This window comes from Dendrobium catenatum, unplaced genomic scaffold (assembly GCF_001605985.2).
Source record: "Dendrobium catenatum unplaced genomic scaffold, ASM160598v2 fragScaff_scaffold_157, whole genome shotgun sequence".
Taxonomy (NCBI): Eukaryota; Viridiplantae; Streptophyta; class Magnoliopsida; order Asparagales; family Orchidaceae; genus Dendrobium; species Dendrobium catenatum.
Window position 1 is genome coordinate 1,697,315 of NW_021318619.1, and position 27,688 is coordinate 1,725,002.

Consider the following 27,688-nt stretch of genomic DNA (forward strand, 5'->3'; position numbering starts at 1 on the left):
ATTGCCGAGATCAATCTCTCTTAGACATAAATCACAAAATATAATATTCACATCTTTCTCCCATGTCGCGGAAGGCCCGCCATCCTTTGGTTTACCCATTCTCTATAGTGGCTTTGGTTCACTTGTTTCTTATGGAGTACATGCTCTACAGGTAGATCCAGGCTGTATCAAGGATAGGAATTGACAACAATAAAGATATCCATTTTGTATTTTTTAGAAGCTCATAAACAATTTTTTACTAAATTTTAGCCAATTTTTTTGCCTGAAAAATCTGAGGATTAGTCTTTCTACGACTAATTATTTGTAATTAGTAGTTTAATTACTGGTAATAATCAGTCTTGAAAAACCAAGACCAAGTCTTACATAAGTTTTATTAATGAGATTTTGACTACATGCTTACTGAAGAGATCTGCATAACATAAAAAATACAAGTAATATTACATTATGCAATTTGGCACCAAAGAAATTAACATTTTTTACTAAAATAATACTTTTGTAGAGTTTTAAGTGAAATAGGCATATTAGACACTTAAAATAAAAATATAGACACGAAAACCTCTTGTAAGACCAAGTATGGAAAATTAGACTATGTGAGGGATATAAAAGGCATTTTTTGATGTAATTACATATATCTAATAGAAACAAAAAATCAAAACTAGAATAAAACTAGTCTTAAGAGATCTTCCTTATCTGGTAAATGGATTCATTCTGTTATTAATTTCTCCTTGCTAGCAATATCCTTCCTTATTCTGCTTCTACTTTCGTTTCTCATCCTTCTTCTTTGCCTTGTTGCAAACAATTCCATGAACCCTAAGGGGCTAGGTAGAGAGAATTAAGAGAAGAGAGGGAGCTTCTGGGGAGAGAGAGAGAGAGAAACAGAGAATAGTGTTGAAATGGTTTTAGTGAGGGAAGAAATGGTAGGACAGAAAAAGTGACTAAATTTTTTTTTTAAGCATTTACTACATGAATGAAGATCGATTACAGAATCAGAATCTGATGCCGATGGAAAGATGAATAGAGGGGACGAAGACGAGGTTGATGCAGCATGTCGTAGAAGTGCATAGAAAGATTCAACTCTGAGCTCCGTCACCATATTCCTAACTAGTGAACAACGGCTCAAGAAAAAGGAAGATGATGGGAAAAAGCAGAGAAGAAGTCAGTTAGGGCATCTTTACCTCTACCAATCAAGCTCCCTGAACTCGGCAGCGACCACCGAACGCTCCTCGCAACTCCGACTCCCGTTCCTTCCCTATTCCCTATTTATTCGTATCGCCGAGACGGAAGCGGAACAGGAGTCGCTCGCCTGGTATAAAGGAAATTTGTGAGGCAGTAAGGGCATTACCGTATTTAGCATGTCTAAGAATAGCGGGAAGCAGGCGAACCGCAGAAGGCTTTTTACGGATGTGAGAAGCAACCGCGGGACGTGAAATTGTCGAGAACGGAGCGCCATCGATCCGTCCCAAACGACCTCTCGGTTGTGTTCGGTAAAGCACAGCAGCGAAACATCCCTCCCAAACGCGCCCTAAAGGGCTATAAAATCTATATTTATGTCTTTAAGATTGCTGGCAATAATTATATAAATTAATTTGATCATGAGATTTAACTTATAATTATGATCAGAATAGTCCCCATGCGATGTGTTTCATCAAGGTTACACAGCTCATCTTGGTCTGTTGGTTGGGAGCTTTGACTTCCAACTAATATGTTTTGGATTCGAGTCTTATGTATGTGATGTGTGTGTAAGTTTTCTTTGATTGGCCTAAATGTCAAAAAAAAAAAAGGTTGATATAAGGATCAAAACTGATTTTGATGCTATTTAAGCAGTGCAAGAGTTAAAAATAGTTTATTTACGTTTCGTTTGGGTTAGCTTTCTTACTGGTTTGTTTTTAAGACAACAACTATAGTTTTTTGTTTGACCACTGATTTTTTACTGCTTTCAAGAAAAATTAGTATTAAAAGGCTTTAAAAAATTACTTTTCATACAACTACTTTACATAACAGTAAGGGCGCCTTTGGGACGGCGGCACTGTTGCTTTACTGTATAAAAAGTTATGAAATTTTTGTTTGGGACATTGCGGTAGAACAGCCGCAGAAAAATTTCTGCAGCAGGTAATTGCTTCCCGCGACCTTTCCTTCTCGCCTGCGGTCCGCTGCTTTCGGGCAGAAAAATGACGAAACTCTCCTGCAAATATTCGCGACTAGAATCGGTATGAATTCGAGTGCGATAGAGACGGAGCGAAGAAGAACGCAAAACTCCCCTGCAATACGATTTGCGTTAAGCAGTATCCAAAGCCGGGCTCCACCGCGACCACAATGGGCGAGAAGAAGACGAAGCTTCTGAAGAGTAACGTGAAGATCGGAAAGCCCGAGCACGAAAGAGCGAGTAAGCGAAGTGGAAAATTGACGGAGTCGTCAATGAAGGCGACGATAATGGCGTAGTAACGGAAAGCCTCTCGCGCGGCACGGCGGTGAGGGCCAAAATTGCCTGTTTGACGGATGAAATCGATATGGGCGGCGATGACGGAGAGATCGGCGAGGAGAGCGGAGGGGGAGACGGCGGAGCAAGGATTGATCGCCGGAAGAAAGAAGGAATGCATATATTTGAAAGGAGAAACCGGCGAGGCGGAGGAGTGACGCGTGTCCTCGGAGGGTTTGGAATCTGGAAGGGGGGATCAGATATTTTGTAATGAGGAGGGATGAGATACACGCGGCGGACGATGAGGCTTCATCTGGTTTTCCGGCTGGTTAATGGATGAAACGTGGATTATTAAAATAGAGATGGATAGATGAACCAATATGTGCTGTTTAATTCTATCTCCTCCATCAACTCCGGCGGCGGCGGCTTCGGCGGCGCCGTCTTCTGTGCTGTTTAATTCTAAGCCGCAAACTCGCTTTTTTACCTGAATCCCAAACCTTCTCCATCGATTCTCTCTATAATTTCCTCTGCTCTGTTTCTCTCTCTGCTTCTTTGCATAAATGTGACTTTCTCTGAGAAGTGGCGGCAGATTTGTCCAGAACGAGCCCTTGACTTCCTCCGAGAAGTGGCGGCTGAGGAGTTGGGAGAAAGAGAACGTTACCGGCGATCGAAGAGGATATCCTGCTTTCACCCTCAAGTGCTTCAGCAGAACGCTCCTCATCGCCGCCATTAGGTTATGCTAAGAGGTTTCTGGTTCCTTAGTTCCTCTATAACAATTTAAAAATAATAATATATTTTATTTATTTGTTCTTTTTTTCTTTCTAATTTTACCCAAATATAGATTTTTTTTTTCGGTTAAACAATTGGAGTGCAGACCAAATGGGAGATGATTTACATCTTTACCATTGAATCAAGGCTCAGCCCAATCATCGAAATTGAATGAGTGAATACATATGATATTTACCAACAATAACAACAACAAGTCTTTATTACATTATGTGGGGTCGGCTACATGAATCATTTTTTCTCATTATGATCTGTTAAGAATCAAATTATCATCTAAATTTAATAAAGAAAGGTCATTTCTAGTATTTTCTAATCAAGTCTTTTTAGGACTTCATTTGGGACGGAATTTTAATACTCTTAAAACGAAATTTTAGTACAAAAATTTTAAGAAGTCATAAAAAAACCGTCTCAAACAAAGCCTAAGTCTATCTCCATCTTTCTTAACATAAGTAAAATATAATACATCACATATGATCTTTAAATTAAAACAAAACATGCATGACAAGATGATGTTGAAGGTTTGAATTATGGGTTAAAAATAGTTTATTTACGTTTCATTTGGGTTAGCTTTCTTACTGGTTTGTTTTTCAGACAACAACTATATTTTTTGTTTGACAACTGGTTTTTACTACTTTCAAGAAAAATTTGTATTAAAAGGCTTTAAAAAATTACTTTCCATACAACTACTTTACATAACAGTAAGAAGATCGTTCCAAATGAAGCCTTAGTTTTAACTCAACAAATAATCATCACAAGTATGAATCTCAGTACTTTTAGGCTTTGTTTGGGACAATTTTAGGCAACCATTTTTCTGTTTTTATGTACTAAAAAGCTGCTATAGAAAGCAGTAAGAAAATCATTCCAAACAAAACTTTAATCAGACCGTAAAATTATTGAGGGCTATTATCTTAAATTCACATCAGGCCAACATAAACTTTTTTGTAATTATCATCCAATTGCTAAAGCCAAATTCAAATTGTTTTTCTCTTTTTGTTTTTTTAGAAGGAAATGCAGTAAGGATGATTGATGAAAATAAAATACTGCATAAAAACTCAAAAATAAACCATAAAAAAAATATTATAAATATGGTTGTGAGACAAGTCATCCTATGTCTACAAATATATGAATTCCATTTTATTTTTTTAGCCTTTTAAATATGGAAGAATCATTATTAGGATTTAAATCAATAAAACAATAAGGATTATATTTCATAGAAAAAAAATATATGAATGAGAGACATTAGCTGATGATGACAAGTCAAATTTTTGACAAAATGAGTCACGTTTTTTTAATTTTTTTAATTTTTAAGGCATATGAAATGGATGCATACACAATATCAACATTATTCAAAACATGTACAGGCATCACCACACCAGCCAAAGGTTGAATGCCATTAATATGGCCATATGCAAGATTAACATTATTTAAAACAGGTTCAACAGCCTTATTCAAAACATAATGAACTAAAGCTAAATGGGGATGACAGATTTTACATTCAGATTTAGAGTGCCCTAGAGACTTGCAATGTGAGCAATAATAGGGAAAATCCTCCATCACAACCGGTTGTATATACCCTAAAGTTTTCGGACCAATCCACACCCTATCAGGATAGGATTCCGTAACATCCAGCTCAACCAGTACACGAGCCACCGAAGGCCTAGAGCCAGACGACGTAGCATGATCAATCTTAAAAGGCCGGCCAAACATAGAACCTAAACCATGCAAAATTTGAGGGGAGAAGAGATGGGGTCGCAAGTTAGGGAAATAAATCCATATAGGAATAATGCGTGATTCAATCTCCATATCAAAGGTTGACATCCACTTAAAGATCTTCATGTAATAATTATTTACAAAATAAGAACGGTGAGCAAACACACGACAATATACTAGGTCATGAACAAGTTTGATTCACACATGCCTGGGATTAAGAACAGTAACAGAAAACTCGCCATTGAGCTTGAGGTTAAAAAAAATTTTTGAATGCCCTCAAGTGATGGTTTGAGCGAAGGGAATTTGCCTACCAAAGCAAACTCAAAAGGAGCCGCAAATGCTAAAATTCGAGCTTCCGAAATTCACAACGAAGGCAAACCGCGGAAGGAAACTATTTTGAGATCCGAGAAAATAGGGGGAAGAACCATTAGATAAAGCATCACTAAAAGACTTCGAAGAAGATTTGTCGGCCAAAAAAATCAGGATCAACTAAGCGCTTGTCTGCCATCGACAAAAATGAAAAGGAGAAACCAGTCGAAAGAAAACGCAAAAAAAAGAGGAAGAAATCAAAACTTCCCAGAGAGGAGACGAACCACCAGCATCCACGAAAAGGGCAGCGGAGAATGGAGCTCCGATCGAGACGAAACCTTAGTAGAGCACCCATAGCGCATGACAGCCGAAACGTGATGATCTTTGAGGATTCACACAACTTTTTTCCTTTGGATGAAAACTGCGATTGACAAAAAATTCCTATCATCTTTGAAATTTGACTTAAGGTTGTGCTTAAATTTCAAATAGGGGTTTCTTGATTATTTTAAAATTTGATTACTAAATATGATATAATTATATATTATGCTCTATTTAAATTTAATTATTTCTCTTTATTTCATATAAACATACAATATTAAAAAAATTAAATTAATCTTAAACAAACATTATTTATTTATTGATTTAATTTTGAACATTATAGTTAACAAACTGATTATAAAATATATAACTATTGCGGGCTAGAATATACGCGACAATAGAGTTGTAGTTTTACGTCTTAGCATTGCACAAATATCTAGCTTACATACATAGAACACAAGATTTTTTATGTGAAGAATCCTAGAAAGAGGAAAAATCATGGGGCCTAGCCCAGTTAAAAATGATTCCACTAAAACTTAAGTATGTTACAGTGGGTTGACTCGCCTTTGAGAGCGATCAAATTATAAATATCAACCGTGTGGTTGAAATCTAATGACCAAAGAGGATAAAGGTCCAATGCCACTTGGTGGACTAGTAGTTGGTAGCCTAGAGCTTCAACGTCGGGTCATGGTCCGGTGGAAGTTCAGCGTCAAATGATAGTCCAGTGGAACTACGGGTGTCAAGTGGTGATTCGGTAGAACTTCGGGCGTCAAGTGGATGTACGGTAGAACTCCATGCATCAGGTGGTGGTCCGTTGCCGAGAGTAATTTGTTGTGCTCCGTTGTATGGTTTGATTGCTTGAAGTTGAGACGAGTCGGAGGTTAGATGACTGGTGGCACCGGTGTCAAGAAACAAGTCGTTGGAGTTGGTTGATTCAGGGGTGGTGAATAGAGCCTTTTGCTGGTGTTCTTCGTTGTTGGCCGGATCGTGTCGGTGCCAGCATTTGAGAGCGTTGTGACCTGGTTTTGAGCAGATTTGGCACGTTATAGTGCGAATGGGAGGTTTGTCATTTTTGGTGCGGTAGAACTGATCGGAGGGGCGGCCACGGCTGGTGGAAGAGCGTCCGCGATTGCTGCCGCGGTAAGTCGCGAGGGCGGTGGCTGGATCGGTAAGATTCAATTGCTGAAGTTCTTTGGTGGTTTCTTGAAGCAAATTTATCTCCTCGCTACAGAGGAGGCCGGGTGTATAAGTCATCAAGACTCAGCGGTTAAAGGTTTGTCCTGATCTCCGTTTTGAATGCTTGATACTTCGGCGGTAGCCCGTTAAGGGTGTAGAAGATGACTTCTTCTGGATCAAGCGGAGAGCCGGTAGCGGCAACAGCGTCGACTAAGGATTTGATTGCAATAAGGTATTGCGACATGGTTTGGTTGTTCATACAGATGTGATGAAGTTCATTGCGAAGTTGAATGGTTCTTGATCGGGTAGAGGATTGCAGGCGGCGAGTGATGGTTTCCCAAATGTCGGAGCAATGTTCCAGCGAGAGCACGTATGGAACTATACTTGGAGATATGATGGAGTAAAGAGCAGCGGCAAGATTTTGATCGAGAAGATTCCAGGTTTGTGAGGAAAGCATGGAGGAGGAAGGCGGGTCGGTGGGGGAAGGACAGATGCAAGATCCGTCAAGAAACCCCTCGAACCCGTTGGCTTTGAATAGTTTGAATACCTGAGATCGCCATATGGGGTAGTTTTCCGCAGTGAGAGTAGTGGAGATGATGCCTTTGATGCTGCTCATAAGAAATTTGAGTTGCTGCGGAATAGGGGAAGCATTGAGCAAGCCGGTGGTGGCGGGTTGAACGGCGACGGGGTTGGTGGTTGATGAAGAAGATGACGCCATTGCCAATTAGAAGGCGCCGGAGGAAATGAAGGCGAAGAAAAAAGAAGAAAGATAGGGAGGAGGTGAAATCAGGTTAGAACCTGCTCTGATACCATGAAATCTTGATTTCACTCAGGCGGAAGAACATAGAAGAGAAAGAACCGGGAAAAGGAAAGATTTGATTTTTCATTTCATTGAATTGATTTGTACAGTAAACAGTGGTTTAAATAGACAAAATGAGACTTGAATACAAATGAGGTTATGCCACGTGTAGCCTAGATGGCATAACGGTAATTTGCGTTTCTAACATTGTATAGTTTGCAATATTATAAAATAATTTACTTATTAATTCAATTGCTATTGTGAAAGCATGTGGCTGATGACAAGAGTAACTTAATCATAATATTATGCAAAGTTTCGTTAAGGAACTTTTCTAATTAATTAGATTAGTTTGTTGATTTTAATTATTATCTGTTCTTTAGGTGATTTGTGGGTTCGTATTAGTAAACTTGAAACCTAAAACCTTTAATTTATATGTTATCTTCAACATATGTGTTAGATTAACATGTACCTTAATTGAGAGCGATTTATCTTTTAGTTAATGAAGAGTGGTTAGTCAAATCGCATTGCTTTTAACATCCTTGCGGGCTATAATGGAGGGATCAATATTGGATGCCCTATGCCTCAAGATTACAACAATTACAAATCTAAAGGGCTATAAAATCTATATTTATGTCTTTAAGATTGCTGGCAATAATTATATGAATTAATTTGATCATGAGATTCAACTTATAATTATGAGAATAGTACCCATGCGATGTGTTTCATCAAGGTTACGCAGCTCATATTGAGTTGTTGGTTGGGACTTGGGAGCTTTGACTACCAACTAATAGGTTTTGAGTTCGAGTCTTATGTATGTGATCTGTGTGTTTGTTTGCTTTGATTGGCCTAAATGTCAAAAAAAAAAAAAAAAGGTTGATATGAGGATCAAAATTGATCTTGATGCTATTTAAGCACTGCAAGAGTTCAAAATAGTTTATTTACGTTTCGTTTGGGTTAGCTTTCTAACTAGTTTGTTTTTCAGACAACAACTATATTTTTTGTTTGACCACTGGTTTTTTACTGCTTTCAAGAAAAATTAGTATTAAAAGGCTTTAAAAAATTACTTTCCATACAACTACTTTACATAACAGTAAGAAGATCATTCCAAATGAAGCCTTGGTTTTAACTCAACAAATAATCATCACAAGTATGAATCTCGATACTTTTAGGCTTCATTTGGGACAGTTTTAGGCAACTGTTTTTCTATTTTTATGTACTAAAAAGCTGCTCTAGAAAATAATAAGAAAACCGTTCCAAACGAAACTTTAATTAGACCGTAAAATTATTGAGGGCTATTATCTTAAATTCACATCAGGCCAACATAAACTTTTTTGTAATTATCATCCAATTGCTAAAGCCAAATTCAAATTTTTTTCTTTTTTTTTTTCAGAAGAAAATGTAGTAAGGATGATTGATGAAAATAAAATACTGCATAAAAACTCAAAATAAACCATAAAAAAAAAATATTATAAATATGGTTGAGAGACTAGTCATCCTATGTCCACAAATATATGAATTCCATTTTATTTTTTTAGCCTTTTAAATATGGAAGAATCATTATTAGGATTTAAATCAATAAAACAATAAGGATTATATTTCATAGAAAAAAAAAATATATATGAATGAGAGACATTAGCTGATGATGACAAGTCAAATTTTTGACAAAATGAGTCACGTTTTTTTAATTTTTTTAATTTTTAAGGCATGTGAAATGGCTGCATACATGTATGACATTTGAGAACTTTTTTATTGGACTAAAATCTAAAGTCAAATTTAAACTCTTTTAAATAATTTAATTTGATATTTCTTAAATAAATTAATTTAAGTTAAATTCTTCCCAATTTAGAGTTTAAGCACATTAAATATTTTATATTTTCATATTGTAATTTAGGTTTCATTTAGGACAATTTTTTTAAATAATTTTTTAATTAAAAAAATTAAACTAAAATTTTTTGTATTAGATAGCTGCTTTAGATAGCAATAAAAAAATTGTCTCAAATAAAATCTCATTCGTTTGAAGAAACTTTTTTATTGATTCCTAAATCAGCTTTTCAGTAAAATTTTTTTAATCCTAAGAGATTTTTTATTTTTTAATATATTTCTTTCTCAGAAAAGAGGACGTCATTCTCATCTCTTTAAATTCCTTATTTTCTTGAAAAAATTATGGTTTGTATCCAACCAGTTTAATATATAAAAATATAATCTGATTTATATATCATAAATTCTTCAAATTATTATAATTTTGTATTAATACTTACATAATTTGAAAAAACAACATTTCCTTTTTCCAATTATTGTAAGATTTTAATAATTTTTAACATTGACAATCGATATTGACAAAAAATTCATATTTTTTTTTTTTAAAGATAATTTATTCAAGAAAAGATAAAGATAAAACCATCTAAAGAGGATTACACAAACATCAGCAAAAGGAAAAAAAAGATACTATAGTGGAACAAACAACCAGTAAAACAATGGGGATGATCGAATATGGGCTCAGGTATTGACGAAACATTGCAATCATCCAAATGGTAGACCCGAGCCCTCCAAAGGGCAAGTAACAAGCAAAAAAAACCAAACAGCCGAGTCACACATGAAGAGTAGCAAGAACCTGCCAACAGTGGTTGCTAACAAGCCATACGATCAGATGAAAAGCAATTTCGCCTCATCATTGCCCGGGCTAAAAATCTCAGGCCCACCAACCAAGTCAACAAAAATGAATCGCAAATCAAAATCCAAAGAAACGTGCAACCAATCAGCCACATCATTCAAATAAAAGGAAATGACAAAACCTTATTTGGATTTCTTGCGACGACAATTTCCCCCAACCAATGAAAAATCATTCCCATAAGAGGATATATCCACATGCAACTTATAAGCTTCATGAAGACCCCCACACGAATCAACAAAGACAGCTGATCCCCGTCCGAACTAACAGGGGAAACATCCAATCAATCTGAATGGTCCACAGAACAATCTCTAAATTTGCCCAATTGAGCTTGCAAAGCAACATTGGAAATTAGTGCCATCGGTACATCAACAAATTAAGCAGACGTAAGAGCCCCATAGATGTATCCGAAACAGTTAGAACAGAAGCATTAGTAGACCTACCCAAATCAGTGGATCTATTCTCCACGACCATATTAACTCCACATTGACCTCAACCTTATCCACAAAAAATTCACCAAAACCACCATCACTAGGTAAATCCTCACGAACGATAGGAGCAGCAGGCGCACAAGCTCCCTCCAACACAATAACAGCAGCACAAATATGGGAGCAAACTGCAGAAACATGATCCTCCACTGAGACCTCCAAAGAAGGAACCACATAATCCACAACTGCTTGAGCGTCAGCCGCATCCATATGCACCACCACACGATCCAAAGGCTGAATGCCAACAACAAGGGCATCCACAATATCAACATTATTCAAAACAGGTTCAGGCATCACCACACCAGCCAAAGGCTGAATGCCATCAATATGGCCATCCACAAGATTAACATTATTTAAAACATGTTCAACAGCCTTATTCAAAACAGAATGAGCTAAAGCTAAATGGGGATGAAGGATTTTGCATTCAGATTTAGAGTGCCCCAGAGACTTGCAATGTGCAATAATAGGGAAAATCCTCCATCACAACTGGTTGTGTATACCCTAAAGTTTTCGGACCAACCCACACCCTATCAGGATAGGATTTCGTAAAATCCGGCTCAACCAGTACACGAGCCACCGAAGGCTTAGAGCCAGATGATGTAGCATGATCAAACTTAAGAGGCCGACCAAACATAGAGCCTAAACCATGCAAAATTCGAGGGGAGAAGAGATGGGGTCGCAAGTTAGGGAAAGAAATTCATATAAGAATAATTGGTGATTCAATCTCCATATCAAAGGTTGGCATCCACTTAAAGATCTTCATGTAATAATTATTTACAAAATAAGAACGGTGAGCAAACACACGACAGTAGACTAGGTCATTAACAAGTTTGATTCACACATGCCTGAGATTAAGAACAGTAACAGAAAACTCGCCATTGAGCTTGAGGTTAAAAAAATTTTTTGAATACCCTTAAGCGACGGTCTGCGCGAAGGGAATTTGCCTACCAAAGCAAACTCAAAAGGAGCCGCTAAAGCTAAAATTCCAGCTTCCGAAATCCACAACGAGGGCAAACCCCATAAGGAATCTATTTTGAGATCCGAGAAAAGAGAGGGGGAAGAACCATTAGATAAAGCATCACGGAAAGACTTCGAAGAAGATTTGCCGGCCAAAAAATCAGGATCAACTAAGCGCTTGCCCGCAATCGACAAAAACGACAGGGAGAAACCAGTTGAAAGAAAACACAAAAAAAAAAAAAGATTAAGAAGAAATCAGAAATGGAGAAATCAAAACTTCCCTGAGAGGAGACGAACCACCAACAGCCACGAAAAGGGCATCATATAATGGAGCTCTTATCGGGACGAAACCCTAGCAGAGCACCCAGAGCGCATGACGGCTGAAACATGATGATCTTTGAGGATTCACCCAACTTTTTTTCTTTGGATGAAAACCGCGATTGACAAAAAATTCCTATCATCTTTGAAATTTGACTTAAGGTTGCGCTTAAATTTCAAATAGGGGTTTCTTGATTATTTTAAAATTTGATTAATAAATATGATACAATTATATATTATGCTCTATTTAAATTTAATTATTTCTCTTTATTTCATATAAACATCCAATTTAAAAAAGGAATAATTATTAAAAAATTAAAATTAATCTTAAACAAACATTATTTATTTATTGATTTAATTTTGAACATTATAGTTAACAAACTGATTATAAAATATATAACTATTGCGGGCTAAAATATACGCGGCGATAGAGTTGTAGTTTTATGTCTTAACGTTGCACAAATATCCAGCTCACATACAGAGAACACAAGATTTTTTACGTGGAAAATCCTGAAAAGGGAAAAAATCACAGGGTCTAACCTAGATAAAAATGATTCCACTAAAACTTAAGCATGTTACAGTGGGTTAACTCGCCTTTGAGAGCGGTCAAATTATAAATATCAACCGTGTTGTTGAAATATAGCGACCAAAGAGGATAAAGGTCCAATGCCACTTGGTGGATGATAATGATTATAAAATTTTGATCCAATTAATCAACGTATAATCATACTTGACTCTGGCCGACATGGGATGATAATGATTATGAGCAATTTTGAGCTAAGATTGGTATATTTTGATAATCTCACTTCATAATATTATTAAAATAAAATAGCAAATTATTATTTTTCTTTCTATGATAAATATGTGATTAAAATAATATTTTTAAATAATTATTATTAAATACCCAGAATTTAAAACAAACATTAAAAATTATTTTTTGCCACATTTGTAGAATGTGATTTTTTCCTTCCTTAATCTGAAATAATTGCACGTCTATAAAATTAAATAACAAAATCAACATCGCATTGCTACCTAACCCAAAAAAAAAAAAAAACCCATAAATAAAAGAAAGAAGATGCATATCACATCTCATGAAAGCTACTTGAGTCATCAACTCTATGATCCATTAAAATAATAATAATAAAAATAAATTTCAAAAAAAAAAAAAAATTGTTGGCTTATGAATCATGAAACTAAAATTTGTCATCACCAATAGGGCTTATCTTGGTTTGTTGGCGAATTGGCGAGCATAATTGGAAACCCTCCAATTCATATTCGAATTCCCTCTCAAGCAAATAAGCTTCTTTGATGAGAGTAGCAAAGCAGGGCCTGGCGCCTGTGGGTTGGCTCTGCTAGGTTCCACCGAAGGATTAGTTACGCTGTCATGTGCCTCCTAAGGGTGTGTCAAGGTGCATATACGCGTTCCAAAAAAAAAAATGTTGATCACTCGAATGATTGTCTTATGGATCATGAGAGGTAAGAGGATGTGACATTTACTAATGTAGCAATCCGTGTCGGAAAATAAAGTCGAGAGGGAAGAAAAGATGAGAATAGGAAGAAGAAGAAGAAGATGGCTTCTCTTATTCGTGATACATGAGTTAATTCATTCTCCATGACCTAAAAGATGTCCCCCTAATGTACAGAAAAAAGAATTTAATTTCTACGCAGCCTTATGGCATCGGATTGTGCTAATTAATAGCAATAGAGGACTCCATATTTGGTGAGTGACAACTTACTTACTATTTTCTAAATAAATTTTAATACAAAAAATTCGTTAACTCATATTTTTTGTACAAGAAAGTAGTATCAAACGAAGTGACGACTTTCTTATTGCTTCTGAAAAGCTGCTTTGAGAAGCAATAGAAAGTCGTCCCAAACGAACCCTTAATCTAAAGGTAAGTGCTATAAACCACAAAATAATTATAAAAATAGATCAACCTTATCATGAAAAAGAAAACTGATATTTATATATATAGTTTGGATTAAATAAGAATAAGCTCATGCACGCCACATAAGTATCAAATAATTCATTAAATTTCAAAAGAGATACATGAAAAATTACATTTTATATAAAAGTAGAGATATTAATAAACATACTATTTTGTGTAGCTGAGAGAAAATGCAATCGCTTTTTTGTGAAGAAGAGGGTTAGATACAAGAAAATTTTTGGTGTTGCACTACTTAGTACTTACTCTCTTCTCTTTTTTATCATAAGAGTTTGAATAAGAACTATTATTTATCATAAAAATTACTTAATTCTTATTTTGTTAGAATTTGTAATAACAAACTCTCAAATTCTTAAGGATGCTGAACAACTCTTGCAAGCACTAAAAAAGAAAAATCTATTCTTTATCAGTTGACACCATTATGGCACAACTCTCGTCTTTTATCCTCTTCCTCTCTTTCTCTCTTTGTCGCTTATTATTATTACATGTTTCATCACAATATAATGAACTCTTTCTATAAATATTAGATATCATAAGTTGATGTTGGGGATGAGGAGTAAACAACCACAACGAAACAAATAAGAAAATAGAAAAACAGCGGCCAGAAAGTAGAAGGGCATCATAATTTAACGTGAAAAACTCAAAATTGGGATAAAACCATGGAGCCACACAACACCAACGAATCCACTATAAAAATGAGAATAAATAAGTACAAATCTCTCTTCTCTCTCACTCTCTCCTTCTCTTCTCACTTATATCGTTCTCACACTCAAAACACAAGAGAAAGTCAAGTTAATAATACCAAGGGACGCAAACCTTTAGGAAAATAAGAAAGAAAACTATATAGTCTGTTTCACACAATGCTATGGCACTCAAACCTTTGTCATTATGATGCTGCGACGCTCAAACCAGCAGTGCTGCAACATTAAAAAACATTATGGAACCAATTTAGAGAGTTGTAGCGCTTTGCTCTTTGTCGATCAACACTGAGTGCTCGAGAATACAATGTCATGTCGCTCAGGTACACAATGCCGAGGCGTTGTACGGGGAAAAATTTAACTCGAGTAGGGGGGCAGCCCCCCCCCCCAAACGAGCATAATAAATTGAACTGAGATCCTAGACGACCGAACAACCTGATTCCTCAACATAATAAGATTCCATATAAAACTAACTTGATAAATGTGAATTGATTAATCTTTAATTAGATTAGTCATCATATAAGAAAATTAAATGAAAAAAATCTGATAGATTCTTGCTACGACTAGCAAAATATAAAAAATCTTCACTCCTTTGTTGTATTCATGATTGCAGTTTTTAACCATTGACAATAACTCAGAAATAATTTCAGTTCAAATTTTTAGTGGTGTCGGGTAGAAATACTAAAAGTTACAAAGCAAATAAGCATGCCTTTAAACGTTGGGCTATTTAAACTTTATTCAAATGCAACAAAAGATAATATGAAATTAATTACATGATTCATGAATTAGAATTGATAAACTAATAATCTTTATTTTGATTTGTTCAATCTATTCAAGTTCTATTGAAATCATGGATGATTAATATAATGCATAATAATGATTCTAATACATATGAGAATATAGTAAATACATATAAGTCATCATATCAAGTTAAAATTTAACGACTCAATGTTACTAATAGTTATCTTGAATTTCCAATACTCACAAATACATCGGCCTAACTTGTTTTCTTGAGGAAAATGAAGATGTCTAAGAACTTATGGTTCATGAGACCCAACAAAGATATAAATACGTAATTAAATACTAAATTTGGCAGCTTCAATAGTGGTTTAGGCCATAAATTCACATGGGTGCATGTGATTTTTGCTTGACCAAATAACAAAAACCTACAAAGAATAAATTATCAGATACTAAAATAGTACTGTAAGTGGTACATATCAGTCAATAATTAAAATCCAACATAATTTCTTTAATAAGAAGGCAATCTTATTAAAGAAGCAAATCTTTGCCAATAGTGTTCAAACTTATAGCGAATGACTTTAAAACTCATGCATGGTTAGAAGGCACACACTTGAAAAAAATGTTCATTTTTCCAACTAATATATACATCTCAAAGAACCAACAAAATATTATTGAAATCTCATGGCTCACTTTCATGTGAATGTTCAAACGAAATGAGCACATAAAGTTTCATTGAAATAAATGATATATAATGTTGAGCGTTAGCACAGAAAGCTTGTCATATGCTGAAAAAGCAAGAAATTAAGCTGCAACACTATTAGAGAGGAAAGAGTAGTGGAAGGGAGAGCAGCTGAATCCATCCATTAAATGATAAATGAAACAAATCTTTTGTTAAGCGGGTAGGATAGGCGCTAACGCTCAACACCTTGTAAGAGGACCACTCAAATATGGATGCTAAGTACATCAAATAATAGGTAAAGAACTGTGACTGACGAATGTACATTGCAAAAGAAGCAATTAGCATTCTCTATCTAATTCATAGATAGGGCCTAAGAGATAATCAAACTTAATATAATGGTTTAGGGGTTACCAAGGTGTGGGGGTTGCTTAAATGAAAGTCCGCGGTAGGGATTGTGCTTGGATTGAACGGTGATGCCAGATTCCATGGTGACGAAAACACTTGGCGGCGGTGATAGGGTGGAGGAGATTGGAGGCAGATCGGCGGCGGCTTGAGCAGGAGTTGTTGAGGCTGGCCGAAGGATCTGCATGATGGACGGAAAAATGAGTAAAATGAACCGTTATGGCAAATAAGAGTGGAGTAATGGATGCGGTGGTGATGGAACAGCTTGGCTTCGGTGGCAGCGGCAAGGGGAGGATCAGAGGCAGATTGGCGATGACTCGAGCAGGAAGTTGCGGAGACTCTCAGAAGGCCTATAGAAGGACGGAGCAGATCGAGGAACAGTCGAACAAGTAGAATGAGGAGATTAGGGCAAGGGAGGGTGAGTAATAAGGGAGTTAGCGGTTATATCTTCTTTTAGCGCTGGTTTGAAAAATGCTGATAATAAGGGCTAGAAAATACTCATTTTTAAGTAGTGTTGGTAGCCACAAACAGATAATATTTTAAAGTTGTTTTCAATACCTTAAACTTAAATTGGCATCAACTTTGTGCCATGGTATTAAAGCCTCGTCCTTGGATTCTTTCCATAGTGAGATCCTTTGTCATCCTCCATCTCCAACGCCATCTTCTTCTTCAACGGCTCTCCTCTCAGCTACAATTCCAATACCCCATCACCACCGTTGATGATCTCTCCTCGATCCCTTTAGCTGCCTACCTTTTGATTAGTCATCCATTACCAAATTAAATTGTATGCAGAGTTTGCTAACCGGAAATTAAAAATTGACTAATGCTCTAACCAATAAAAAAACTTGTAGCATCAGAAGTGATAAAATCTAACCAAATGGATTTTGAGTTATTACTTAGGGGCTGTTTGGTAGGATCTAGGATTTCATTTAAGTAGGATTTCGTAAATCCTTCAAATTCGGATTTACCAAATCCTGAAAACTGTTTGGTCACCATCATGATAAATCCTATGTGACTGTTTACCTATTCCATTCAGGATTTAAGAAGGTTGAAAGATTTGGGCGGAGTTTCATCCTTCCCACGCCAATAGAGACACAGGATTTCGGAAATCCGTCGAACGAGAGGATTTCGGAAATTCGTCGAACGAGAGGATTTCGGAAATCCGTCGAACGAGAGGATTTCAGAAATCCGAGATTTACGACGAAAAGGTGGAATTTTCCGTCTACGGAGGCTTTCATTTTCCGTGAGATTTGGTTTTGCATTTTAGGCTGTTTGGCTGTATTTCGTCTCAAATCCGGCATAAATCCGCATACCAAACAATCCCTTAAATTCGGGATTATCTGAGTTTCAATTTTTTCAAATTTATAATCAAATTAAATGTTTTGACAATACTAACTCATTGACATTAAAATGATTCGATCTGAATTCAAATGATCCAAAATCTAACATATTAAGTATTACTAGAAATTCCGAGACATTAATTAAAAGATTGAATGTATACTGTAACAATAGGGAGACCATGCAAATGCTTTCAATATTGTTATCCCATCTTCTTCAATTATGAGGAATATTAAACTTTCATAATTTATATATACATTAAATTATTTTAATTAATCCCCCAAAATAATTTTTTTTAATTGGGTCAGATCTTATAATATTTTTTCTTTCCGTTTCTATGAAAATTTCTTTTATTTATGTGTGCCGAATCTTTGTAGAAAATTAAGATATTAATTTCTCATTTTATTGTCATAACTAGCTTAGTACACAATAAATATAAATATTATTATTATTATTATTTAAAAAAACGTCACTTATATTTAAAATATATATCTGCTGCTTCGTCAAAAATGTATGGAATTAATTAGACATAAGATTAGCCAAATGACATCACATATTACAAATAAAATACTTCCATCACATCTTTGGTGCCGTGCATCATTCCATCTTATCTATTATGTGACCGTTACTATTAAAAATATAATGATTATACATACAAATTAAATAATATTTGCTAAATTAAATAAATATAATTCACAAAATGATATTAGGTTTAATTAATTATTAAAATTACATTTAATTATATATGCATGCTTCGAATAAAAATTTCTGAAGAGAAGATATTTTTTAATTTGCTTTAGCAAAATGATGATACAAAAAACAAATTGGATTCTTTGTTTAAGGAGAAAGTTAAAACTTTGGAAAGTAGCGTTGTGGAAAGTAGCGTGAGAGCTGAAAACATGTGCGGGTTTGGCTTCTTATATAGAGCTGAACAGTAAATGCTTCCAGTGCATTGGTTCATCCCTGTAGCTGTTTGTATCCACCCAGCTCAGGACTGTGTCCTTTTGCGAGGATAGAAGTGAGAGAATGGCCTCTCAATGCACCCTTGCAGATGAAGAAATAGGCCTCTCCTCCTCCATCAGAGCTCCTCTTCTCCATAATCATGGACAGCTCGCACGCCAAAGGGGAGCTACTTTTGCAAGGACTTGCTTCAATGTTACCAACGCCCTTTCTGGTTCTCTCTCCCACTAAGATCCCTCTCTCTTTCCCTCTTGCATGCGTTTTTGAACAATAGAAGGGGTTTCATAACTAATTTTTATATAATTATAGTTATGTGTATTATGAAAATTTTGCTCTTAATTATGTATTTTGTTAAGTTTTTTTTTCCAATTTGGGATAAAACTTTATATCCTTCTTACTAATTTAAAATTCATATGTCATGGAATATATAGTGATGATTCTCTTAAGTTTCTTCTTTTTTGTTCTCTTTTATGAGGTTTTGATAAGCATGCTTCATTTAGACTGCTTGAATCTATGATAGCTAAAAGCTAATATATGGAAGCAATTACAACATCTATTTTCTTCTTTGCTATGTTAAGAAATCAGCTGCAGTTGTGATATTAACATTTTTGCCATTCTTATTGATTTTGATTACTGTGCTTGTTTTACAGTATTATTTACAGCATTACAGTACTATATAAGTATGATTATATTAAGGCATCGTTTGGGACTTACTGCTTTTTAAAGCAATTTTTTAGAAAAAAATTAAAAAATTTTAACTAAAAAGCTGTTTTAAGAAGCAGTAAGAAAGCCGTCCCAAACAAAATCTAAAACAAATATGTTGCGTTTCAAAAATAATATTGTTATCTGGATAATATGACTGATGAGATAATGATGAAACAAACAACTCCCATTGAACTTGTCAACCTGTGGTATGCTATCGTTTGTCATCAAGTTTTTTACTGATTAATGAAATAATATCATAGTTAATTGAACTCAATCCAACCTTTTAGTCCTAAAGTTGATAAGAAATAATTAGTTTCAACAATTTATTGATACAGGTTAAAGTTTTTAGACAATTCAACTAATTCAAATTGTTTTATCTGTCTTATTCATTGTTTCATTAGGAATTGGGGTGCTTTCAATACCATATGCACTCTCAGAAGGAGGTTGGATAAGCCTTCTTCTTTTCTTTGTGGTTGCCGTAGTTTGCTTCTACACTGGCCTACTCATCCAACGTTGTATGGACGCTGACCCACACATCAGAAGCTATTCAGATATTGGTGAATTTGCTTTTGGTTACAAGGGAAGAATTGTTGTTGGCATATTCATGTATATAGAGCTTTATCTCGTTGCTGTTAGCTTTCTGATTTTGGAGGGTGATAACTTAGATAATCTGTTCCCCAATTTAGAATTTCAGTTTCTGTCACAGACAATCAAAGGAAAACAACTCTTTCTTTTAATCTCTGCGCTGCTTGTCTTGCCAACAACATGGTTAAGAAATCTGGATGGTCTTGCTTACATTTCCGCCGGAGGAGTTGTAGCGTCGGTTATTTTGATGTGTTCTTTGCTTTGGATTGGAGTAACTGAAACTGGATTTCAGATGCAAGGAAGAGTGCTCAATTTAAGTGGATTGCCTACAGCTTTGGGCTTGTTTTTTGTGTGTTTCACAAGTCATGCAGTGTTTCCAACTATTCACGCTTCAATGAGGGAAAAAATCAAGTTCTCCAAGGTGAAGTGACCACTAATAAACTGCAATGGAATGGAATTTCTAAGAGATTCTTAATTATTTTCCACAAAATTCTAGTTTATTTTTTGGAAAATCATGAGAAGTATAAACCATCATCATCCTTATCGCAACCATATATTTGACATCAACTATATAAATTTTTATTCCCCTTTCATTCTTGTTCAATGCTAAAATGAGGACTTTAGTATTTTTTTGCACTTATAACAAGCTATATAAATTAAGTCAACTCATTTTTCTTCTTTATCTTTCTAGATTACTTATATATTTTGGTGCATCTTCTATCTTCTTTTGTATTTTCTCTAACAATCTAAATCTATTTTTAACCATCTTCAAAAGATGCAGCTCTCAATATAATCATTCATCAATCTAAAAGTAGTCTTTTTCCTTTTCAGTAAAAAAAATGTAGTCTTGATGGAGCTGTTATTGTTGATTCTATGAAATGGCTTTCCTTGAACACTTTGTATTTCTGGCTTCCATTACAGGTACTTGTAATTTCATTTGCTCTTTGCACTTTCAACTATGGAACCATGGCTGTTTTGGGTTATCTTATGTATGGCGATGACTTAAAATCACAAGTTACATTGAATCTTCCAGCTGGGAAGATTGGTTCAAAGATAGCGATCTTCACAACATTGATCAATCCGTTTGCCAAGTATGCTCTAACTATTACACCAATCGCTTTGTCTATAGAAGAACGGTTAGCTTTTCATTTGAAGAGATCTTACAGCATCCTAGTTAGGACTCTCTTGCTGCTCAGCACAGTCTTAATGGCTCTATCAATACCTTTCTTTGGCTACCTTATGGCATTCATTGGATCATTCCTTAGCATCATGGTCTCAGTTTTGTTTCCTTGCGTCTTTTATATCAAGATCTACAGGGCTTCTTCTCAAAGGAATCAGTTCGAAATGGTTGTTATAGTTGGAGTTATGGTTACAGGGGTTTTGATTTCAGTAGTTGGTACTTACTCCTCTCTTGTGCAAATCATCTTCAGCCTGTAGAGATTCTGTTTATTTGTGTTAAAAATTTGTTTAAGATGTCAATGGCATGCAATTCCATCAAAAAAAGATTTAGAATATTAGTTGAGAAGTTTATGCACTGTATATGCAGCTTCAAAATAGATCCTAACAACCCTCATTTCAAACTCAGGATTGAAAGTGATTGAATTATGTTATATTTCAAACTCACATTCATCACAATATTTTTTTATTCTCAGGATTGTATCCTCCTGAAGTTATATCCCAAATTCTGATCATGCATCAAGATATTTTCTCACTTTCAGCCTAAAAAAACTCATATTTTGTGCTCATATTTTGTGCAATATTAAGAATTGATTTGGGATGACTGCCGTGTTTTATAAAGTTAGTCGATGGAGAAGATTATTTCTCTGAAGTTATGAATTCAACTTATTCAATTTACATATTTTATAATTTATTGATCATCATTAAAAAAAAAATGCATGCCTAAAGTGTAATGACTTGTTATATCAAGCATTTTAATATTTATAGTCAATATTTACCGGATGCCATAACTTAGGCTTCGTTTAAGATAATTTTTTTATTTCTTTCTAAAGTGACTTTTTTTTAAAAAAATTGTACTAAAAAATTATTTTAAAAAACAGTAAGAAAATTGTCACAAACGAAACTTTAATCCAAATTCAAGTTAAAGAAATAGAACGAGAAGAAATATCTCAACTTCATCATTGCTTTCGAAGTGTTGTTGCTCATATATGCCAATTTGTAATTACCTATAGGCGTAAATATTTAGGTTTCATTTGGGACAGTTTTTTTGATATTTTGTAAAGTAATTTTTTAGAATGAAAAATTTTTATATTAAAAAGATGTTTTAAAAAATAATAAAAAAAAAATTATTCCAAATAAAACCTTAATTATATTGCAAATTACAAGTTATGGACCAGGTCAATTAACTTTAGTAAATTTTATGACTATTTGCAACATAGACTACAATAGATATGAAAATGATTATTCTACCATTTTAATAGCTCTCAATCATTCGAATAATTATTTTATTTCTTTTTCAAAAGACAAAAATTGTCACACTGTCATGTTTCATTGGATTCTACACTCAACAATGTCTCAAATATTTTGTACAAACTTAAAGCAATGTTGATAGCTAGCTACCCAACAATGTTTTTTTTTTTATTTTTTATAATTTTATTTTTCAAATAACAATCATAATATTTTCTTTTATAAATTTTTTATCATTTTATAAAAACTTTTAAGATAAGAAATAGGTTTTTTATAATCAAATTTATTTAAGTGTGATATAGAAAAGAAAATTATTGTTCAATTTTTTTTAGAAATTGCCTCCAACCGGACGTTCCTCTATGTCCTTACACCGGACATAATAAAAGTTCGTTGTGAAAAGCGCCATAGTTAAGAATATAATGAAGGCAACAGTGAAGGAAAGGTTATGTTAGGAAATTCATATAGCTTGAAATATATAATGTTCATGATGGAGATTGAACTTGGATTATTGCTACAGTTAATCAAACCTAAAGAGGGAATCAAAATATTAAAATATAAATCCTGATTTCAATATGATCAACATCATAGGCATATATAAGTGAAAATAATAATAATTTGAACAAAAAGAAAATACAATCCGACTTTCAAAGCTCATTTTATGTGTCTACAATGAAGTATGTTTTATATTGTAATTATTAATTACTTGTTAGTCTGTGTAGAATTTGATTGTGTCGATCAATCGGATTATACTGTTGACTCGAACCTCAAGTCAATTTCTCATGCTCCCTGGGTGCGGGCGGATCCTCCCCTTGTTTGGGTTCTAGTGCTTTGCATCCTAAAAAATATTCAACGCCCCATTACTGTGTATCCCAACACCACAATGCTATGTACCCAAGCACCTCTGTGCTACAAAGTTTGCTAGGAGAAATGACAAAGAGCGAAGCATCACACCACTCTAGATTCGGCCCCGCAACGTTGTGTAGTGCTGCACTGTTGTGGGTTTGAGCGCCGTAGCATTTCGAGTCTGACTCTACAGTTTTCTTTCTCGTTTTTCTCAAGGGTGGCGTCTCTTGGTGTTATCAACTTGACTTTTTCTTTGTTTTGTGTGTAAAAATGGTGCAAGAGAGAAATGAAGCAAGAGGAGAGCGAGACTGAAGAGAGATATATACTTATTTCTCCTAATTTTCATAGTGATTTTTTTGGTGTGATGTGGCTCCACGGTTTTATTTTTCGATTTCGGATTTTTTCACTTTAAATCTTGGTGCCTTTTCTCTTCGTTGCATTCACTTTTTTGTTTGTTCCGTTGTGTGATTTATTTTCTCAATCCCAACATTGTTATATATGTCTGAATGTTTGAAAATTGAGAGAAGAAAAAAAAAATTGAAAAGGTCAAAGCAATGCCTGCAAATTCATAATTAATATTATCAAACTCTGATATTTCAATGTTCCTCTTAAAGCCCACCTCTAGCAGGGAATGAGTCTTCTATCTCATTATAAAATTCTACAAAATCAAATTTTGATATTTCCACAGAACAGTCTCTTATTATGTTGACCTTTTCAAATGGTAAGAAGGAAAGAAATCAAACAACAACTACTATACAAAGACTTGTTTGCCTTTCATCTTTTTGTTTAGACCAGGGAGCCGATTAGTCAAGGCACAGACATTCAGCAACCCACCAATCATGTGAGCTGGTCACACTATAAGTCCCTTCATTTGGTTCCCATAGCCTATTTTTGAATCTAAGCACAAATAAAAGCAATCAAATATTAAAGATTATACCTTACATTTAACACCAGTTTAAGTTAATTATTATGGATTAGCTCAATTGTTAGCCTTTTGTTAAGGTGAAATAACATTAACATTTATTTTCATTTCTAAGGACCTCAAAATATTATACAATATTGTTTATAATGGAATATCCATCCAAAGGGCTTAGAACTTGTGGTTCTCAATTGAGTTGATTTGATTCAATCTTATCAAAATTTAGGCATGGAACCAATCCTCCAACTTCATTAACCATTATCAGGTCAAATTAAATTTGCACAAAGCTTTAAATATGAGCCTATTAATTACCTTTAATTTAACTTAAGCCCATCAATTTAATATATTTGGATTGTAATTAAATCAAGTTGAGTCGAGTACCATCTTATTCAAATTAGCTCCGATACGTCACCAAAAATCGCTCTGATCGAGCATGAATCTTAAGAGATTCAAGTTTGTAATTTTCAAAATTAAATTCGGGACCATTCGAACTTCAATTTAAGCAAACTAATAATCAAATTGAACATATCAAAGAGACGAACCCAACGTCACAAAAAATTGATCTAATTCGAGCCCAAATAAAAGGACATAAGCATATTTGAAAGCTTCAAAACATAAATTAGATTATCAAATGATCTCAAAGTATGGCATGCTTATAGTCAAATTGAGCGGCTCAACGAGACTAAGATCATTTAATTATAGCATCCTTAATATACTTAAATGTTGTATAAATACTCTGTGATTGAAGGAATTAATATGGGGCCGTCTGATGGAGCACTCTGATTTGCCCTTGATCTTATTCATATTTATGAATCATGTCATTTTAAAAAATCTATAATAGACCCCCATTTCCCAGATGAACATGGGGCTTAAATCTTGGGCTAGAGATTTCAGAGAGCTTTAAGGTTTGAAGTATTCTAGAGCTCCACCCCAGCACTACTGTTGGCAAACACTCATCAGCAGGCTGTCGCTGTTGGACCTCTGCCCAACCATCATCGTTGGACCTCCGTTCACTAGTCATCATCGGGCCTTCATCCTTCGTCTAAACTCTGTCGCCACTCGATTAGGTTACTCCAACCACCGTCACCCACCGATTGCAGTCCCTCCAACCTCCGTCTCCCATCGACTACGGTCACTTCGACCATCATCGTCCACTGACTACAATACCTCTGTCCACTGTCGCCCAACGATGATACATTCCACTACAGGAAAACAGCTCATTTCCTAGTGTTCGACCACCGTCCCCCTCTAACTATAATCCCTCTGACCTCCTTTGCCCACCAACTAATGCACATCCAACCTCCGTCGCTCGCCGAACACGATCCCTCTGATCATTGTCATCTGCAGACTACGACACTACAAAAAATAACGACTATTAGGGCACCTTAAAGTGCCATAATATGACATATTTGAGCAATTGAAAATGATTTTTGCATCAATTGTGTTTGTTAACATAAGAGAAATAAGGTAATAAATATAGCTTTAGTTATTTTCATCTTCTTTCTCATGCCATGGAAGTCATTGGACAGCTTTCAACTGTTATCTTAGGTGATAAATGAACTATTTAAGAATAATTCTTGTATGTAGTTCACTAACAATTTCTAAAAGGTAAAAGAGTTCTCACAGTTTTAGTTCATCTTTTATACTTCGAGTCTCCATTACACTCATGTTGGTAACTTCAACAAATAAATGTTTTCACATTATTGACTTGCATTAAATTGGTTCCACACGAGTTTTTCTGACAATTTAAGAAGAGGTATAAGCTAGTCTTTTCTTGCATTTTATGTATTAGCACAAAATGAAGACATTTTATCTAAATATCAAGTTTTCGTCAAGTGCAAATTCCCAAAATTGATATTTCAAGCTATTATATGGCCGGAGGTTTAAGGGGGTAGCGCCCCCCTGATGGGGTTCGACCTAACTGTAATACCCCAAAATATTCAAAATAATGTAAGCATCAACTTTCTCTTAATTATATTTTGAATGTTGAACCTTATATATATATTTATAGCTTCAACCATTAAGTTCATTAACAATTTAATTTACTGTTCATTAGGAAGAGAAGCTTCCATCCCGCGTTTGCTAGGGTTTTCTTTTCTGGTGCTTGTCGGGTTTCCTCCCGCCCGCTGGGGCCTCCCCCTTGCTGGCGCTGGCTTCCTCGGTGGCGGTCAGGGAAGTTTTTCATTCCTAATTTGTTTACCTTCGTTTGTAGTTTTTTTCTCCCGTTTTGTTTCTACCCTCTCCGGCGTTTGCCGGATGGCCTCGATTCGTTTGAGCGACCCTGGTTTTTTAGGGGGGGGTCATCTCATTACCGCTCTTTTTTAGATGCGCTTGCTGGTTCCAACTCCTCTTTATCTTTCCCGGCTCTGCGATCATCCACGTTTCGTGGTTTACCCTCATTGTGGATCTCTAACCTGGAAATTAACTCTTTGGCTTCCCCCTTTTAGTTTTCTCTTGTTGTTTTTTTTTTAAAATGACCGTGCAATTTCGATGGCGCAACTCCGGCGACTTATCCGCCGTTAATTACCGTCGCATTATACGACGGTAAAAACCGGCGCATTAGGCGCCGGAATTCTCATATTCTTCATGTCGGCAAACAAACCGTTTAATGCGCCGGTAATTCGTCGGAAACTGCGCCGGAACTTTTTCCGGCGCAACTTATACGTCGGAAACAAATTATCGACGCACCAAAAACCGGCGGAGTTATTTGCGCCGGAACATGCGCCGAAAACTACCGGTTCCGTCGGATTTTACATTGTTTCCGGATGATTAAGTCCGCCGGTAATAACAAGTTTTCCTGTAGTGTAAGAGACCTTCTCTTGATTCTATCAGAAAGTTTTTCTTTAACTTGAAATTAAAGGGTGTTGTTTCAGTTACTTTGCTTTATGCGTCGCACATTTTGATCAAGCTTGCGAATGATTTGGACTACTGTAGGGTATTCTGCCATCGTACTTACATTGTTTTCAATTGTTTCTTGAAGATAAGCGGGCAATGGTCGTCGTCCTTGGATGTTGGTGTCGAATCCCCGGTTATCCCGATTTGGGTTTCTTTCTCGCTTTTGCGTCCTCATCTTTATAACCCTCGTATTCTCCATGCTTTGGATGTGTTGTTTGGAAAACCTCTTAAAATTGACGAGATTACCTCTGTGGGTTCCCGACCCTCTATGGCTCGTGTCCTTGTTGAGCTTGATATCACTAAATCTTATACTAAGCAAGTTTGGTTAGGGTCTGAGTCTCTTGGGTATATCCAGGAGGTTGCTTTTGATGAGTTTCCCCCTTTTTGTGTTTCCTGTAAGTGCATTGGGCATTTAGTTGGGAAATGTCGTCCACTGCCCCCTAATGATCTATCTATTTCTAATCTCGTGCCTAGTGTTGCTAAGCAGGAGTTGGGGGCTGTGTTGGTTGTTGCAGAGGCTTCTTTATCTCTTGTAGTGGTTCCGAATGGTAGCTCCCCCCTCCCTTTTCCTGTTTTATCGTTAACTAATAGGGGGGGGGGGGGGGGGG

The 27,688-nt window shown here is 35.4% G+C and overlaps 1 protein-coding gene across 1 annotated transcript; it reads left to right on the plus strand.

The window, feature by feature from the left end:
- Window positions 1-18,685: 18,685 nt before the first annotated feature.
- Window positions 18,686-21,710, plus strand: LOC110114536 (amino acid transporter AVT1I). The gene is made up of 3 exons (XM_020847452.2): window positions 18,686-18,923; window positions 19,816-20,420; window positions 20,921-21,710. The coding sequence occupies exons 1-3, from the start codon at window positions 18,776-18,778 to the stop codon at window positions 21,434-21,436; spliced, it is 1,269 nt and encodes a 422-aa protein (XP_020703111.1). The 5' UTR covers window positions 18,686-18,775; the 3' UTR covers window positions 21,437-21,710.
- The last annotated feature ends 5,978 nt before the right edge of the window (window positions 21,711-27,688 follow it).